Consider the following 20,030-nt stretch of genomic DNA (forward strand, 5'->3'; position numbering starts at 1 on the left):
ATTAATTCTATTTTGCAAAGCAACCTTTGTAACACCTAAGCTATTGAAAAGTGTCTCGTGTGGCCAATATTATCCATCTTTTGATGTGATGAGATGCAGTGGAATCATGCATACTATCCAGTAGCAAATTTACAATAAAAGTGAAGATTGTTATCTGTGGTACACTGTATCCCACATACTAAAGATTAAGTTTCAGGTCATGGGGAGTGCAGGCATCCCTCTGGAGGCTGTTTTTTGTGGTGTGAACGAGTAAAAGCTTTAGGGAGCAAGCTCGAATCATAATAGCCCTCCAGCGCTGAAACCTTGCACCATAAAACACCCCGCCAAAACTCACCCAAAAATGGGTAAAAGTCACTGAATGAGTCACAGTAAACTATATTAAAAAAAAGTGTACTCCACAGAAATGAAGCAGCAGCAATAGTGAAGGTATTCCAAAGATTAGTTTATTCGAAGGAAAACTGATGGGGCATTATACATGATAATAAAAGACATCTCCTGGAAAGCAGACTATAGAGTACAAATCTTTTTAATAGAAGGTATTATACAAATTTTACATAAGTCCTCTGAATGTGTAAACTAATTCATTAAATTCTTCTATAATTTGGGGGGAGGGGGAGGGGCTGCTTATTTATGCAACTTACCAATAAATACCTGTGTCTAAAGCTTAATATCTGAGACACAGACTTTTTTCGGACTGTGTAAGAAGTCCAAGAACTCCATAAGTTCTGAATTTGACATTTCTTCCAGCCAATTTTAATGTACAATACACAAAGATTTCTGATTTCTGCCCATCAAAATTCTTCAGCTGATACTATGAACTCAGCAAACCTATTCCTATCAGATGAAACTGCTTTAATATCAGTACAAACCACTGCAGCCATAAAATGACGAAGTCTGGTAAAAGAGCAAAACACTGTCTGCTAGATTAAGGGGGCATGAAAGAGCTGTAAAAAAAAAAGTCCAATTTGAACTGCTAGTGACCAGGTAAATCAGTACTGTGCATTAAACAGGATCAAACTGATCTCCAAACAAATTAATAGTAAGATGCTGGTTTTAAAATTTTTTTGGAGAAAAACTAACTGTAAACAGGCTCGATATTAGACCTTTCTATGTTGACATGCATAATTTAGGAATGATCTGTTTATCATAGTCACATTATGCACTTGCTTTTCAAAGGGTCCTGATCACTGGCTCTGAACATAATCAACCTGAGTCACATACTTTTAAATGTGACCACAGTCATCTTGTTGCTCCTGCACTAAACAAACCTTCAAATTAAACTTTTTTTTTAAAAAAGGAAAGACACACTCAGAGCCAACGTTTCCAACAGCTTCCAGACTAAATGTGACTGAAAAGAACTTAGAATTTAGGGTCTAATTGCAGGCATGTGTGTCTTAATGTGTTCAGATATTATCAATTCTGTTAAAACATGTAGTTTATGCCCCAAATAAAGCTAGCTAATGTTTCAAGGCAAGCAGCCATTTCACAACAAACAACTTTCCCAAAGCCTGAACCCCATCATCCAAAAGTTCAGGAAAGGGATGCAATTTTGTCAAAATGTACACACTGTGTTGCAAAACACACTGGGCTGCACAAATTTCAGTCCTTTCAGCTCTGTTAAGGTGTGCTGTCAAGTGCAGACAAAAAAAGGTGATAACTTCATGAATAGCCATTGGCTATAAATTAGATTGAGCTGTATGATGTAAAATGGAACATGGTAGAAGTTGTCTGTTAAACGCTCAATGATTTATAAGGTAAATGTTAGTAAACTTTTAAAACACGAGATGAAAAAGATTAAATACATACTTCTGTTTTTTGTACTGTGAAGGTTACTGGTTTGGGGAAAATCTGTTCCATTCAGGTCAAGTACAGCAGTTTAGACACAGTGTTAAGCTATCCTTAGTGTTCACATTGGAACAGCACCCTTTACTGCACTAGTTATTACAATCTGAGTGAGACTGCTTCACAGGTATTAAAGTTAAGGGTAATGTCCTGTGAACTCATGTTTGCTGGGAAAGTAGTTTGAGATTGCCCTAAATTATTTGTATGGAAACTGGAATTAGTTTATCAGGAGTACTGATGCACTGGTACTGCTGTATCTATAGAAACCATATCAGTACAATCAGCAGCCTTTCAAGTGTGAGGCATTTGCAAGCCAAAACAATTCTTTATGGCAGTCCTGCAAATGTCCAGGACTTCATCTTGCAGTCAGATATCCTTATGCATATAATGAGAGAATTTTATGTACTTTAAGATCAGTCATGAAAGCAATTAAAACAGAACAACAAGCTGATCCCAGTATGTTCACATACATATTTGACATGCACTAGTCTAATTCACTTCCATGTATAAAATTTAATTTTGATCAGCACATAAAATTCTCGTATTAGTTTGGAGGTCTTAGCTTGTACATACAGATACAATCAAAACAATGCCACAACCGAGGAAGACTGGAGTTAGCAGTTTCCAAATTTAACTGGAAAGGATTTCAAAAAACTATGGAACAGATCAGATGATAGAGATGCACAGACTAAAATATGTTAAAATTAGGCTGAGAGTGATATCTGACATTAATAATGATGGTATGTCTAGATTTCAACCTGTGCAAGGATGTTAGCCATTTTGCCGTGGCAGTGTACATGCATGTTTTACAGACAGGCTTGAACGTGAGCAGTCTTCCTACTTTCAGGTACTCAATGTCAGACATTTTGAAACAAAACATCACAATTGGCCACTAACCCCAATGCACATTATTTTACAGATGGGAGCACAAAGAAATGCATATTTGGCCTTAACAATAGTTTCACCTGAAGACAGAAAAACCAGCAATCTGGTGTACAGCAAGGAGAGTATAACTCACCCAAATTTATGGGAGAAAAGGAAAACAAATTGTTGGGAGTTCATCAACAACAACAGTTGTTGAAACTCAGATTAGTCCCAGTAACAGGTTGACTAATTTGGAGGTAGTGGGCTGGGGGGGGGGGGGGGTAGAAAAAGAGAAGGATTTAATAACATTTGGCTGACTGTGTCCCAAATTCCAATGTGTTTTTATTACAAACCATCTGAAGTTTTGGAAGGGGCACCAAACTTGTGAAAACTATTTGCACCAATCGCACTAGCCAGTTTAATTTTTTTTTAAAAAGTGCACTGACAGTTATAATTTCTCATTCCATGTCACACTGTTTCCACTATTAATTTTTTGCCAAACCCTACCTCCTTACAGGGTCAAAAAAAAAAAGGGGTATCCAAATGTAAAATACCATTCTAACTACTGCACACAATGTTTTCTCAAAAGCCTGAGGCCGACATGTTTTAAGTGGTAGATGAAATCTCCATAGGTTTCATATTCAATGGCTGCAGCAGCATGCAAGAAAAAGTTCCGGGAGATGTAAGCCATATGGGTTGTTAACGGTCACATTTTAATTGAAGTTCATTCTTTCAGTTCTCTGAAAAGGGGAAAGTGACTTGTTTTCCTCAAACAGAACTTTAGTCTGTACTGTCGTCTTCTTCATCAGCATCCATCATCAAAGCAGCATATTTGCTGGCTGAGCTGAATTTCTACATAAAGGTGGAACAAACACAAGGTACAGGATAAATAACAACAGCTGCAATGTCCAATTTTAAACTCAAAAGATTCATTCCCCCTCTCCTGAAGGTGCAGAGTCTTACTCATGCTAGGGGATGATCCCACAGCACCTGAAGCATTCTGCAACTTCACCTAATGGGCCATTCTTCATATGAGCCTGGACAGAGCATTGCTATTATTCTATCGTGGTGGGTGAATCACAGCCAAGCCTGATCCTGTCATCGCCCAGTATCCACACATGCACTTTCCAGCAAGTGTCACCGGGCAACAGGCACTCTGGCCCAGAGATTTAGACCATCAATACTTCTGTTAGAACAACTGATCTATCAGTTACTGATTCTGATTAATGATTTCCACATCGCTTTTCATAACATCTCATCTCCTGTGGACCTTAATTCTCTAATAAAACAAACATTGGGCAACCTCATCTTGACTGAGATGTCAGCTCTGAAGTTTCTTTCTTCAAAAGTTGCCCCTCGCAACACAATTGCAGGGCTTTCTACATATCTGACACGAAGTTTATGCCTCCATCAAAGCAGTTGACGCAACAGTAGTTTTAAAAAAAAAGCAACCTACTCCGATTGTGCCCTCTAACCAGTGTTACCGCAATTAACAATCTTTTTTTTCCACTATTTTGTATACGGTCAGTTAAAGCTCTGGGATCTGTACCACTACGCCAGTTCATTTTGACTTGAAGCTAAACCCAGTAGCAAACCACTAACCCCAAAACTCCTGCCGGGCCTGAGGGGTTGGATGGGTCAGACTGTGCTGTGTGAAGGATGTATACCATGAAGAAAAAAAGACCCTACAAGGTAGCCAATTGATCAATCATCTTTTAAGCTTTTTCCACACACCATAGGAATGGTCCAAAGTAGTGTAATTTGGGAGCAGCTGCAATAGGTGCCAGGACCAATTTGTCAGATACTATCAGATGCAGCAGTCAAATCCAGATAGTAATGCATAACGAACATGACGATTGCCACATGTGGCAGCCTTGCAACTACTAGCAATTGGAACCTGATGGGAGAGATCCTCAGGAAGCAGTCTCGGAATGGCTGGAATGACCTTAAATCTGCCCCAGGGCAACTTCCCTGAAAGATGGTAGCAATGCAGAATGCCTTCTCCCATCTACTTATCTACCCACTCCCTAAGTCAATGGTTAGGCCTCGGGTTTTTGCAAACTACTGCACCTGAACCCAGAGACCCTCTAGTTGGCAGCTAAAAGTTGACTTAAGCATTCTATTTGATCACCCTGATCTATTCTTAACCATAGGACCTCGAATCCCAAATTATTTATCCAGCTTTTTGAAGATCTGATGTGGATCATACTATTAGTTATGAATAACTAAAAATCTAACAATCCTTAACTTTTGTTAGTGTGAAGGAAGAGTTTGTTTTACATTGCAGACAGACAAGTTTTTTGCAAATAAGAAGACACTATCTCTATGACTTACAGGTGTGGGTGATTCTTCATATTTCTTTGGCTCAGTTACAGGTTTTGAATCACGGGCCTTTTTATCTTTCCTGTGTAATAAAAGCCGTCATTTTTATTATTTAATGATCGTATATTAGAAAAACATGCCAGGCACTGTGAAAGACTTCATTTTTATGTGAAGATGATCAACTGAATTTTGCTGGTGCACAGCATTTAGTCATAATCTAAAGCAGAATTTGGCAATGTTCCCACTATTTCCAATGGTCAATGTAATGAGCAATGACATTTCCATTGATGTTATACCACAGAATAAAACAAACACAATGTAAATGTCCCAATAATATCAATACCAAATTTTACAAATTAATGTCATTCATAGAAATGTTTGGCAGCGGGGAACTGTGGCAGAAATGGGTTTAAGTTGGAACTACCCCTGAAAACGCAAGAGCAATCTTCTGACTTGACGGGGAAAAAATATCCAACTCTGGAAACATAACAGTTAAAACACAGACCTGTCTGGTTCCTTCCTTCGGTCCTTGTTTATGCCATCGTTCTGTCCCCGGCTCATACCACTGTTTCCACCACCACGTCCTTTGGGTGAGGTTTTGTCTCTTTTTATTCCAGGTTCTGCTTTATCTTCATCTAAAAATTATATATAAAAATACCTATTAAATTTTTGTAACGTGTGTAGAAGTTCTCAGTTCTTTTTCATCAAATCACTATCAGTATTTTGGAAAAGATTTAAAAATGCAGTAGATTACACTTAAAAATCAAACCTGAGAAACAACAGAACCCAAAATTAAGATTAGAGTGCAGAATAACTTCATACATATTCTTAGAAACCAGCCAGCAAATCACACTCCCTTGCCTAAAATTGTCTGGAGTGGAACTGGAACATGTGCCCAAGTGTTTGCTTATTTATTAATTATTCATTTTCTTTTTGCTATGGGTGAAATACTGTGTTAAAAGTTTTTACTGCAGGCCAGCCCACTGTTATAGCTTGTACATGTATCAGATGATGTTATTCAAGTATCAGAATATATTAATCTCACTTTAATGGGAAAACCTTTTCTAGTCACAGCTATCTTATAAATTTCCACCTGCTAAATGCATTGAGCTATCAATTAAGTGCTCAAATAACACCATTTACCATCTTTATTCCTCAAATTACAGTGCAAAGGCTTCATGACCCAGTGATTTTAGTCCCAGCACAGCTGCTCCTCAAAGTAACCAGACCCAGTTGAGATTTATCAGGACTTGGCAGCATACCAGGTGAGGTTGCCTGGTGCTTGCCGGTTAGCAAAAAGTAGCAGACATGGTTAGTTTTAACAGATGCATTTAGTGCAAGATTCTCTCCAGGAGCTAGTGGGTGAGGGATACTGAAAATACAGGTATCAAAATATCAACGTGTCACTGATATTGATTATTCAGAAATGATCGAGTCAAAGTGTGTGTGGGAATACCAAGAATTCAAAGTGGGTGCAGTGGTCATGTGATGAGACCCCCATACTATTCAGTGTTCCTGTAAACTTGAATGGCACAGACTTTTAAACAAGAGCACACCAAAGCAGCATAATGTGCCTTTTATTATCAGAAGAGTCTTGCTTGATTTCCTCATTTATTTCAGTTATACCTGAAGTCCATTGGGGGAATTCTTCTTCAAGAATGACAAAGGAATAAAAAAGGTGCTGTTCATCTCCCCTCTTCCATCAACGTCAGTACCAAATGTCAAAGCTTGTAAATTAGAATTTTTTGGCAAAAGGACAAACCATCTAAAATAATTTTCATTGTAGTTCATTGCTTTTAAAATACTCTCCCAAAATGTCACAATGCTCTCCATAGAATAAAATTGCATGACAAGAGAAAGAAAACCACTAAGCACCTGACAGCCCAACACAATGATATGAGCCAGCCAGTCATTTATCTATCCATTTGGAAGAATTGATTATTCATTACTTACTTTATTGGTTACAAAAACTATTAATATTCATAATGATTAGAGGACAGATGCTCAGGGTTTTAAATTTCAGGTCATTATTGTACCATTTCTTGCCATACCCATAAATGGTGTCTTCATATCCTTACCTGTAGGTGAAACTGGGCCAGCTTTACCACTTGGTGCACTGTATTAAAGGCAGATGAAAAGACAACTGTCAATACATTTTAAATTCACTTGTTTGTAAAAACAAAATTAAAGACAAAGTCTTCACCACATATAGCTCAAATTATAAAGGTTATTACAGAAATTAAGAACACGCACAATGGAGGAATATAAAATGGATGCCTTCTGATCTCTTCACTCCAAAAACAAAATGAGTTGTCTATCCATAAAGATGGTACCAGTAAATACTGGAGACTTCATTCTCGTGACATCAAATACCGCACTGTTGCAGCTCAATTTTCACAGTCAAAGGGACCAGAAACAAAAGAAAGTAACTACTTATTTTCTTTCTTGCAGTTTTTCTCTCCCGAAGGCATAGATTTACACAGGGATGTAATTCCATGGGTGCCAGCAGCTCTTGTACCTCTCTAATCTGTGCAAACCTTGACAGTGAGTATCAGCAGGTTATTTGCTCATGAGGAACAGCTGAACCCAATTCTATCCTCGTCTCACACACACACACAGTAGTATCTTCACTTGGTGGACAATCTTACGTTCTTTTCAAGATTCCAAATGTTCCTCATTTTACTAGAATGATTCAGATTTGTTCTGGAAATTGCAACCTTTACCTGAGTGATTTACTTGATGATGCACTATCAGGTGAAACAGGTGCTATGACCTCTGCCTCAGCATTCTGGTTACTATTAGAACCTCCAACTGTCCTCTTTGTCCAGGCATTTTCTTTAGGAGGAGGGGCAGGTACAACCTTAAGTGGGAGCTGGTCTGCTTTAGCTGATTTGGACACTGGTGATTGTGGCTCCTCCTCTTTGCTGAACACTTCATTGTCCAATGATTTTTCACTCTCTCTCCTAACTGTAGCTTGAGATAGTCAGAGAAAATTATTTACGTTGGTAGAAAAACAGCTCTCAGACCAAAAAACAAATTAAAACAAATTTAATAACTTTACACTAACATTTACCAACTCTACAAATATGAATGTTACAAATGATGTTCATTTTTCGTATTTACTGGAGTGGCATATTATGCCACAAGTGTACAATTTTTGCAATCATTGGCAATCAACATGCTTTGCAGTATATTAATTATCTGACTGAAATAACATGATGGCGGCAGGGATAACACAAGCAGTAAGTCATGTAAAAGAGGCCGAGACTGTGCTTTGTGGAATGCACCATTACTGTACAGTAACCTCAGGACATGGAATAGACAACGGTTTTTAATTTTATTTCAAGAGGAAGCAGAACCATCTCCCTCCCTCCATTTCCACTCGCCCTATTAAGCGTGGCCTTCTCATTACACACACTGCGGCAAATATTGGATGCATGGTTCTACCCTTTCCCACCAACATTATGGACAAATAAGTTCAAACTGTAGTGTCCTAGTGAAGGAACCTTCCAGGCATGGTCTTTGCACATCAACAAAACTGTCTTATTTACATCTCTATCAAAGTAAAACACACGGCAGCCAGTCTTGACATGTACATGGAGTGGGATCTCCTTAATAAGAGTCACAAAAGCCAAAGCTTTACCTATGTGGCTTTGCAACTTTATTCTTCTATCTTTGAAGTCCCAAAACAATTAGGAAGCATGTACGAAGAAACAGCAGAGGATCAGTTTCAGCTTCAGATAACACAATGCTAACGTTAGTTTACAGAAGTGAAGTAATTATCCTGTGCAGATCATCACGTTAAGTCACTGTAATGACATCCATTTGGCAGTTTTGTTTTTCACTACAGTCAATGTTGCAGTGCAGAGTACGGTTATGCATATTCAGGCAACAAGAATCAAGAGTTACAAAACATCCAACTCTTAAAATATAAGCGGTTTATAAACAGGTTTTAGTGAAGTTAAATGGACAATTTTAACATCTGATTTGTTAACCCTTCACCACTTTATAAAGCTTGAAGTTAGGTATTGTGACAAACAGGCAGTGGAATACAATTCCAACAAGAAAAAGGTTACCTAAAAAATGTCTGAATCATACAAACACAAGTTGCTCAGTGATACATTTAACTTGGTCTTATACTTTTAAATGAATTTTGGAGTTTTCGGTTTGCTGGTTGGATCGCAGTTTAGAAACTTCCTAACAGAACTATGTTAGAACTGGCCGCAAATTTGCTACTTATCAAATTACCAAAAAGCAGCAGCTTATATGCTGGCTACCACTTCAAACATTTACCTAATAGACGGCCTGCCTACCAAAAATGCACTACCCTTTGGTGCCCAAAACAACAAAGCTCCTGTAATTATTACATTTCTGATTCTAGACTTCATTAATAAAAACAGAATATTTTTTTTTAAAAAGTGTGCTATACTTATGCTCCATATTTAGGCCCTCCCCCTAGGAGGATGCCAGGTCTGAACATGTGAGTTGGGTGTATTAATAATCAGCTGCACACGCACCCAATGATTGCAATCCAGAGAACCTTGTTGCTGTTTTCCTGCAGCTGGGGACAGGCGTTCAGTGGGAGCCACATGCGGTTGTTAGGCCACGTGCTCCAATGGCGGCAGGGAATAGCTGGAGCTCAGGTCGGAGGGTGCGGATCTGCACAGCCAGCACCCGAACCTCCTCCCCCGGAGGGAATAACAGCAGCAATGGCTGGCACAGCAATCACAAACCGAGGTACCCGCAAAGCAGCAGCGTTCTTGCTCGTGTGTGTCTACTTGCTGCTGCTCTGGGGCCTCATCCAGCTCTTGCTGCAGCAGCTGGTGGTGGGACCCACTTACCGCCGGGATGGTTTCAAAACGCACAAAGCACGGTAATAAATCAAGATCAGCGAATGTCTCGAGCACAGTTAGCTATAGGGCCTAAAATCTAGGTCAAGCCGTGGTGATTTTTGTGTTACACAGGCAACATTATTTATGTTAGGTTAGTTGAAAAAATAAAACCCTCTTGCTCTATGCAAAAACACTGTTGCTTAGAAAAGCAATGTCCATGGGGCGTGAATCTCCGAGGGGGGGGTTTTCAGCCAAAAAAAAGTTTGTGTACTTCTGAACTAGGGGCTCTCCAGTCACATTGCTCATGTGCACTAGCCAGGAGCAGAGAAGAGCTGGAGGACCTGAGACAGGGCTCCAGGAAACAAACTTATAATTTTTGCTACCATGAACTGGAAAAGCAAACTACAAAGACATTACTACACTGGGCACTGAGCTTGTGCAAAGGCCTCTGAAGGGGTGAGAAGAAAAGGAATCAGCATTTTCCTACAATGAAGTCCAGCACTTGCCTTCTACACGGGTACTATGCATTGGACTTGACAGCTAGTTTTTAAAAAAAAAAACATGTCTATCAGGCACAGGAGTCAGTTGGGTGTGATTAAAACAACGACTTTATTCAGCCACACAGTTTCAAAGTCAAGCTTTCACTGCAAGCTGGAATCCCAGATGAACAAATCATCACATTCAGAAAATAGACATTTTCTCAGGAAACCAGGAGTCACAAGATACAAAAATCTACCATTTATTTGACTTGCAGTACAGAACCTGAATGTGGACATTAAGGCTCCTTGTTTTAACCAATAGTTTTTCTTTCAATTTCAAATATAGCTTTAAACATTAATATTCGGTCTTACAGTTTTTGAATTTTATACCTCGAACCATGGAAGAAACTGAAAATTTTAAAGGAAAAATTATTTCCTTTCAAATATTTGCAGAGAGACTGACTGCAACATCTCTTTACCCAGGATATGAAATGAGCAGACTATCCCATCTATTCAGTATCTGAGTTTTTATAGTGAAGACCGAAAAATATAAAATTTACTAGATTAATTTGCATCTTTCTTTTCTGAATATAGTTGCAACAGAACTCAGCGTAACAGAGGCTCTGTTTAAATAAACAATTTCAATATTCAGGATTTTTATTCCGAATCTTCCTCCAAACTTCAACAATGCTACAGTCCTTTTAATTGGCACTCTTCCATGAATCCTTTCTCTGCTGTTTGCTTGTGTGCTTGTCTCAGATACACATTATAGAAAAAGAAATGTTGCTGCTCTAATCATCTATAATACATTACAAAATGTACATAAACATGAAAACAATGGCAAAATCTCACTTCTCACATGCACAGAGGGAAGAAAAATATTTTGAAGAAAGGCCAAACTGAATAAAACAAAATCTAGGAAAAGGAACAAAACTCAAGACCATGGCTCATGAAAGGGGATAGGCCCCAGGGGGCAAAACGTATTTGACAGTTTTCCAGCAGCGCACACACAATTCTGTGGGCAAATTTAAAGTATTTCTGTACATTATTTAAGTTTTCATGTGTTTTGTCACAAACCTTATTTTTAGTACAGCACCCTGCTGGCCTAAAGCATTTTCAAGAAATCTTTTCAGTTACTTCACTGCTCCCCATTTCTCTTTTCTAGCTGTTTTATAGGTAACTGCTGATTCTTAATTGGTAGTTTTTGTACCTGCTTGCTATTTGTTCATTGATAGATTCCCTACCTGTTAAGTTTTTTTTAATATGTTTAAGCCAACCAGGTGCAACTGTGACACACACTTTGAATGGTTGACAAAATATGACGCTTTCAAGTGTAATAGTGCATTCAAGTATGACTGTGCAACACTGAGGTGTGATGAATGCACACTAAACAGAAGACTCAAACAGAAAACCATTGCTGAAGTTCTGCAGTGCAGTGGACAGATGTCAATTCTTTTTCAATTATGCGAAACAGCAAATTTGGCAGAGTGTTAAAATGCTTTAATACATTAGCTGTGCATTCACGTTACATCTACCAGTCTTCACAGCTCTTCAAAAGAGCTTATAAACATAAAACTCTCAGAACTACTCACTCAATATTCACCCACACAACCTTTTAAATACTCAGTGTAAAATTTTTAAATCTTACCTCGACCTGCAGGAGCACTGGTATTGGTTGGCTGTGAAGTATCACTGGCTGTCCTTGAACGCTCCACCTGATCCTCACTGCGCCAGCTTGGATGTCTACATTGAAGAAACCAAGGTACAGATCATCACTAAATGGCACCAACACACAGGATTTACATGTCAATTGAGAGAAAGATTAAAATAGTTGGTTGACATTCAAAGTCAGTTGAATCACTAGAAACATTTTCAAATAATTAAGGATGTCAACTCAGATACTATGCTCTTTGGAAACAGTATATACACAAGAATGTAGGAAAGTATATAAATTGGGCAATTCTTCCACATAAGTTTAAAATTACCTTTTGGGTTAAAACTTTGTAAATTTCTGCAGGTCTGTTAAGTGTAAATGCAATTTGCTAGAACTGAAATTGGAGGAAAAATTGCAATCTTTTAAAAACACTACTTCCTTATTCTTAAGCCACATCACCATTTACATGGAGTGTGGAGTTATTCAGAAAATCTTTCCCGGTTACCCTCAGTAATTTTTTACTGAAGAATTTTCATGGGGGGGAAACAACTATGGGTATCTTTGTTCTGTAGACTGGCATTAACTGGTATTAGACTGACCAAAGGCATTGCACTGAAGACATTTAACAGCTACGAGAACAAACCAACATTTAATCAGTTGGAATTGAATTGGAAACAAAATCACAGAGAAGATACATTTCTAACCCACGGCACCATCCAACTGCAAAAACCTGATTATTGGTCTTATGTAACCAATACCGACTCAATAAAGTAAAACTTCTGGGACTGAATACCCATATTTAAATCGCTGGTTGCCTCTACAACCTCAAGAACTGTAGGCTGGGTCTACAAATGCTGCAATTAGTGCTTTCATAAGATGTAAACACATGTAAATGAGGCAAGAATTTACTACACTGCCTTGAAAGTGGCGTAAAGTGCTTCTGAATATATACTTGGATGTCTAGCTTCCTTAGAGAGGTTGCAAGATGATCAATTCTTTCATTGGCTAGAATAAAGCTGCACCTCGAGGCAAACAGCTGTGTTGGATTTGAGTGCAATAACCAAATGTATCACTAGCTCTTCCTGGGTCTTGGCATTTCCAGTAAAATATATACGCACCTTATTTTTGTCCAGTTTCATTTACCCTGAAAAAAAATGCTTGGGCTCATTTGGACTATCTCACCTTTCCCTTGGCTGCTTGACCCCTTTAATCCCCCTTTCTTGATCCTCTATTTGCCGTTGAAGCTTTTCTTGCTCTTTCTTCAATCTCTCCTCAACCTCTCGTTCTTTAGCTGTTGTATCTACTGGCTTGGCAGCCCCAAATATGGATGCAGATCTTCCAGATGACGGTGCAGGAGGTGCTCTGACAACCTCTTCCTTTGGAATGCTGCGAGGTTTGAGGTTCAGTTTAGGTCTCTGCACAGAACCTATGGGTACAATTGTATAATACAAGATGCTTAAAACACCGCACAATCCCAAATTCATTCAAAAAAGCATTGACGCACAAGAGCAAAAATCAAAAGCATGCGGCAAATTTTACGCTCCTTTTGAAAATCACTAGCCTAACTTCATTCAAAAATGTCAAGATTTAGTTTTAGTTTGAAGTCACATCACAAAAACAATAAAAATACTCTGCCTTAATATATATCAATTTTAAGTAATGTGATAATTGAAAACAAAGCAGTGTTATGGTGCGAGATGTTTCTTAGCTGATCGCTCTAGCAACACCAAACTGCAAATGTATACAAAATCAGCAGTGTTATAGAGAAAAATTTCAGTACGGTGAGACCTTCAGCATGGTGCTAATCTCACATGTACAATGCAGCTGAGACAGCAATCATCAGGGTGAAAGTGCACTTTAAGTTACTGAAACGACAACTTAGTTCACAATGTTTGTAGACTACCATTCCGCTTTGGCCAGAGAAGGAGATGAAAAGTGTAAAATGTTTTTTTTTTCCTTTCTGGAAGAGCTGTATATTGTAAGCTACTTCAGTATAGCACAGAAATCAGAGGATCAAGAAGTCAGCATCCATCATGGCAGAAGTGAATAAGAGATAAGTTATAGGGCACGATGATAATCGTGCACAAGACACTCACCTGTAAGATGATACATGCAGGTACGTTGAACATTTAGCTTTAACCTAACAAGCTCACAGTTACTGTGAAAAGACTCAAAATACAATGTGAGCTCTTTCGAGGGTCTCAGTTTTTTTTGATGAAAACGTTTCCTTCAGTAATAGAAATCAGTTACCTCTATCTTCCTGTCGCATTTCGTCTCTTGAGCCATAATCACTTCTCCTGTCATCTCTTCTATCAAAGCGGTCAAATCCATCATTGTAGCGGTCGCTGTAACGATCACCACCACCTCGGAAATCATCACTCCGCTTGTCATCATAATTATCTCTTCTGAAGCCACTGCCAAATACACGCCGGGTGCCTAGAAAACAATTCACTCCCCTGAGGCATTTCTCAAACACTTCAGAACACGTTACCACTTGTGGAGAAATTCTTTTATTTCCGCACATGAAAGCAAAAACGCACACTTAACTCACCGTCGTAACCAATACAATGTGCCTAATCTATTTTGTCTTCAGTGGAAACTGTAGCTCTCCTTTCTCACTTTGGTAATACCAGTAGAACATACATCTCTATAGAATGCCTTACCTGCAGGAAAACCTCTGAGCACTCAACATTCATTGATCACGATTTACGTAATCTGCTTCACTTGGGGAATAAAAATAGCGCCCAATATTTCAAAGTGTTGCATATTCTCTTATACACTTAAAGGCCCATGGTCCCATTAAACACTAAATGCAGCAAGCTGCTTTTATGCTGTTTCTCGGTCTTGAACACTGTTACAGTGAAAGGCATCAGCCCAGATAGCATACTAATGGCCCACTTCAAATCAAAAAGAGCTTTTTAGAAACACAAGTATAGATATCACATAAGTAATCTCAGAACAATACAGTGCTATCCCACTGCAGCGAGTTAACATTGGGATAACATCGGTCAAAATTTCCTCAGCTATATGTATGTGTTTCTTACATAGGAGAATGGACTTCTGTCGAGTAAAACACTTTTACACAGTTCAAAGGACAGAATGACTGAAAATCTTTGTAAATGTAGGCATCTTTCGTACATTTATACAGACAAGAATAAATAAAAATCCACATATTAAAAACCCAGAATTAAAACCCATATTAAAAACCCAGTCATCTTTCAATTCAAAAGTCCTATGTCAATAGTGGCAATGGGTACACTGGTGACATTTGCCCAGTCACGTTTTTAAATAGGACTTTCCCATTAATAAGAACATAAGAACTAGGAGCAGGAGTAGGCCAATCGGCCCCTCGAGCCTGCTCCGCCATTCAATAAGATCATGGCTGATCTGATCCTAACCTCAAATCTAAATTCATGTCCAATTTCCTGCCCGCTCCCCGTAACCCCTAATTCCCTTTACTTCTAGGAAACTGTCTATTTCTGTTTTAAATTTATTTAATGATGTAGCTTCCACAGCTTCCTGGGGCAGCAAATTCCACAGACCCACTACCCTCTGAGTGAAGAAGTTTCTCCTCATCTCAGTTTTGAAAGAGCAGCCCTTATTCTAAGATTATGCCCCCTAGTTCTCGTTTCACCCATCCTTGGGAGCATCCTTACCGCATCCACCCAATCAAGCCCCTTCACAATCTTATATGTTTCAATAAGATCACCTCTCATTCTTCTGAACTCCAATGAGTAGAGTCCCAATCTACTCAACCTCTCCTCATATGTCCACCCCCTCATCCCCGGGATTAACCGAGTGAACCTTCTTTGTACTGCCTCGAGAGCAAGTATGTCTTTTCTTAAGTATGGAGACCAAAACTGTATGCAGTATTCCAGGTGCGGTCTCACCAATACCTTATATAACTGCAGCAATACCTCCCTGTTTTTATATTCTATCCCCCTAGCAATAAAAGCCAACATTCCGTTGGCCTTCTTGATCACCTGCTGCACCTGCATACTAACCTTTTGATTTTCTTGCACTAGGACCCCCAGATCCCTTTGTACTGCAGTACTTTCCAGTTTCTCGCCATTAAGATAATAACTTGCTCTCCGACTTTTCCTGCCAAAGTGCATAACCTCACATTTTCCAATATTGTATTGCATCTGCCAAATCTCCACCCACTCACCCAGCTGTCTATATCCCCTTGTAGGTTTTTTATGTCCTCCTCACTCTCTACCTTCCCTCCCATCTTTGTATCATCTGCAAACTTTGATATGTTACACTCGGTCCCCTCCTCCAAATCGTTAATATAGATTGTAAAGAGTTGGGGACCCAGCACCGACCCCTGCGGAACACCACTGGCTACTGGTTGCCAGTCCGAGAATGAACCATTTATCCCAACTCTCTGCTTCCTGTTAGATAACCAATCCTCCACCCATGCCAGAATATTACCCCCAATCCAGTGATTCTTTATCTTGAGCAATAATCTTTTATGTGGCACCTTGTCGAATGCCTTCTGGAAGTCCAAATACACTACGTCCACTGGTTCCCCTTTATCCACCCTGTACGTTATGTCCTCAAAGAACTCAAGCAAATTTGTCAGACATGACTTCCCCTTCATAAAGCCATGCTGACTTTGTCCTATTAAATTATGTTTATCCAAATGTTCCGCTACTGTCTCCTTAATAATAGACTCCAAAATTTTACCCACCACAGATGTTAGGCTAACTGGTCTATAATTTCCAGCCTTCTGCCTACTACCCTTTTTAAATAAGGGTGTTACATTAGCAGTTTTCCAATCTGCCGGGACCTTTGCCGAGTCCAGAGAATTTAGGAAAATTATTACCAAAGCATCCACAATCCCTATGTAACCCTGATGCTGCAGTTGCAGGCTCTGGTTACTGAATGACATTGTGAAGTTTATTTTCCTGAATTGGCGCCACATCGAATTTTTGCCGCTTTCACCACTAACCTTCCCGACCACTGTCCGCAGCCATCATCCACAGCCCTGGCTCCCTCGATTTGTACCTTGCTTGTGGCCTTCCATGTTGTTCTGCTTTCCCCTCTGCCTTTTCCAACCTGAGCCTGCCGATTTGAGCACTCTTTGTTCCCTGTTCTACACTTGGCCCTTGACCCCCAGTACTTGGCAATTCGATTCTTACGCCTGCCTACGTTATTAAGCGATTTCCTACTCGCTCTGTATGCCCATTACTAACGTAAATTCATCCAGCCCTTTAAAACCTGCCATGGTTTTCTGTTCCACCACCTCCACTAGGAATATGTTCCACATATTAAAAAGTTGCCTAAAATCCTTCTTTCTCTTTGACACCATGTCATCCTTGAATCCTGGATCCAAATCCTCCACACCTGTAAAAATCTTGAAAAAAACCAACATCAAGTCCCAGTGTAGACAATCTTTCTTGAGCTAAGAGGGCTGAGTTATGAGGAATCAGTTTAATGTCTATCACTTAATATCGGTAATTGTAGTACTTCCAATCTCTGTGCAATTCATTCCTGCTTAATTTATTTAATCACCCACCTGGCAACTGGCACATGGCTGGGTAAAAGATTTACCAGCCCCCCTGCCACCCTCCCAACAATCTGAGGTTGGCAGGATACAAGAAAGTTTTCCTCTTAGGCTACGACATTCACGACTTATTGGGTCTGAACGATAAAACAAAAACCTCAATCAGGTAATGCTACTTTCCTTATAAATATTTTAGGCACAACAGAAGGGACCTTGCTCTAATTATATCACGTCCTTTGCTAAAGTCGGAAGAATCAACTAGAAGAGAAATAGATAAGATTAAACTATAACTAAGCACAAGGGCTAAAAACTGTACTTCTCTCTCCCAAAACTCACTGGGAACTACAAGGCATGGCTCTGGAAGCCAAATACAGGCAATGCTTGGAGAGCCTTCTCAAAACTAGGAGGGGGGAAAAAGTGACACATGGCAACAATTCTGGGCCTTTAGGGGAGGGAGCACAGGTCATTTGGTGGGCAATCCCAATTTCATCAGGGCAGAACAAAAATGCGATTCCCCGGAGCTAATCAAGATTGATTTTTTAACCAAGTTCTTGCAATGTGTTGGGACACCCGAAGAGGGCTTAAAAAAAAAAATGCCTCAGATCCGATTAACCGAGAGGGAGATCCTTGCCAATATATCCTCTGAAAATACCCTATAGCTACAGTGAATAAAATTAAGAGTGAAAAGTAAGTGTTGAGACTTTCCCGTGCAGTTCAAATTTGGACATTTAAATCTCTGTTCTAGTCTGTACCCATTTGATATATTGTTTTCAAAAGTAGTAAAAAGTACAACATATTGCAAACTGCACCTACAGATCCGATGTACAGCAACTTTCAGTCTCGAGTGGTGCAGCCAATTACTGGCTCAAACTCATTATTGTGCATCAACAACGGCTCACAATGTGGTAGGAAGGCGGGTGCTTCACCGTGAACCCTGTAGTTGTAACCATTATTGAACTTACCTCTGTCATACCCACGATCCCTGAAGCTTCCATCAAATCTATCTCCATCCCGACGAGGACCATCCCGGTCACGGGACTCGTAACGGTCCCTGGTTCCTGCAAAACCAGGAGCCGGAAATGTTAAACGTTTCAAGAAACTGTATACCAAAAAGGAAAAGAATGCTTATCTTTCAAATCTGAAAATAGAATCAATGGAGATGAATGACTTCACATGAAAAATTTAATAAGTGATACAATGTCTCAGCTTAGGCTTCTACACTGCACGGTACTACTTGCAAGGCAGAGTAGACTGGAAGCATCGCACATGCATTAGTGGAGTGGGTGTTCAGCAATAGTAGTACATCATGTCTATCCTGAACTCAACTAATAAGGAGCACCTGTGCGCTGAAAATGGGCTAATGTTACCAATATTGTGTGCAGCCGAGTCCTAGTTTGTACCATCAGCATTTCTAAATCCATCATTTTCACTTGCTTTAGCTGACCAACCTTGGTTTTATTTCTAATCAGTCAATAATAGAACAGTTAACTATATCCATTCTCTTACCCATGTAAATTCTCAGAAAGATCTTTTAAAGTAAACAAGCCTAAGTAACCCTAAGAGCAAGCAGATATACACCAGGTCTCCTTGAATATTGTTCAAGGCCTGGTCAAATCTCATGAGCAAAATCATACCAACATAAAATTTAATACATTGCTTCAGTAAATATCATATGCAGTAGTTCCAAACAAGGTTCTGGTTTGTCTTGGCTCATCAAGTAAATCAGCTTAGGAGTTGCATTTAGCATTACAGAAATGCATGGTGGAGGGCATAAACTTTAGCCATATTCTGGTGAATTAGCTACCCATTGATCTGTACATAGAGGAATGTCATTGTCATGGCATTACAATAAAAAAGTGCTGTGTGAGGTGTTAGGGTAAATTCATCTCGTGTACCAAATTAAGGTCAGTAAAACTTGTCTTACTGGCTAGGAGTACCAAACCATGGCTTAAATGAATAAGGGTGCAAACTGATTTGTACTGAATATTGCTGCACTTTAATAGGATCATATAAACTGATGGGTCAGGGGTCAACTTTTTATGAGCAGCTTAGTATCTCGATGATGTTTGGACCCAGAGGCAAAATATATTCCTGCAGTATTGTGTTTCCGTGATTTGAATCTCTCAACAACTTGCATTTATTATAATCAGCTTTAACACAGAAAACAACCCAAGGTACTTTACAAGTGGAGTGTGTTTTTTTTGGGGGGGGGGGGGGGGGGGTGGCGGGTGAAAGAGAGAGGGGAAAGAGAAAGAATGCGCATAGGATAATCTAACAGACATGGAAGTAAAGCCACTGATAGAGATGTGCTAACTGTATTCAAAAAGTTAGGAGTGGAACTATGCAAAAGCAGTTGCATGGAGCTGAACAACAGAGGAGAGACAATGGAGGATAGCATGGCCAACCATGTCAACTGCTATGAAGAGGTCAAGGAAGAATAAAGTGCCATAGTCACAGTGCCAGAGGATGTCATTCATAACTTTTTGGCCAGGGTGGTATGAGTGCTGCGAGGAGGCCTAAAACTCAAT

The 20,030-nt window shown here is 39.4% G+C and overlaps 1 protein-coding gene across 2 annotated transcripts in view; it reads right to left on the minus strand.

Moving 5' to 3' along the window:
- Positions 1 to 421: 421 nt before the first annotated feature.
- LOC137307233 (eukaryotic translation initiation factor 4B-like) overlaps positions 422 to 20,030 on the minus strand; it is a 44,569-nt gene continuing 24,960 nt past the window's right edge. Inside the window, exons 7-15 of one of the 2 annotated variants that reach the window (XM_067976659.1) lie at positions 18,465 to 18,560; positions 14,244 to 14,429; positions 13,176 to 13,419; positions 11,988 to 12,082; positions 7,752 to 7,995; positions 7,107 to 7,144; positions 5,534 to 5,663; positions 5,041 to 5,110; positions 422 to 3,558 (exon numbers count right to left, since the gene is read on the minus strand). In XM_067976659.1, the coding sequence (XP_067832760.1) occupies positions 3,487 to 3,558; positions 5,041 to 5,110; positions 5,534 to 5,663; positions 7,107 to 7,144; positions 7,752 to 7,995; positions 11,988 to 12,082; positions 13,176 to 13,419; positions 14,244 to 14,429; positions 18,465 to 18,560 (1,175 nt within the window). In that variant the 3' untranslated portion in view covers positions 422 to 3,486. Of the gene's footprint in view, positions 3,559 to 5,040; positions 5,111 to 5,533; positions 5,664 to 7,106; positions 7,145 to 7,751; positions 8,002 to 11,987; positions 12,083 to 13,175; positions 13,420 to 14,243; positions 14,430 to 18,464; positions 18,561 to 20,030 lie in introns of both variants that reach the window. The other variant, XM_067976658.1, reaches the window with a different exon arrangement.

The sequence above is a fragment of the Heptranchias perlo genome, chromosome X, assembly GCF_035084215.1.
Source record: "Heptranchias perlo isolate sHepPer1 chromosome X, sHepPer1.hap1, whole genome shotgun sequence".
Lineage (NCBI taxonomy): Eukaryota > Metazoa > Chordata > Chondrichthyes > Hexanchiformes > Hexanchidae > Heptranchias > Heptranchias perlo.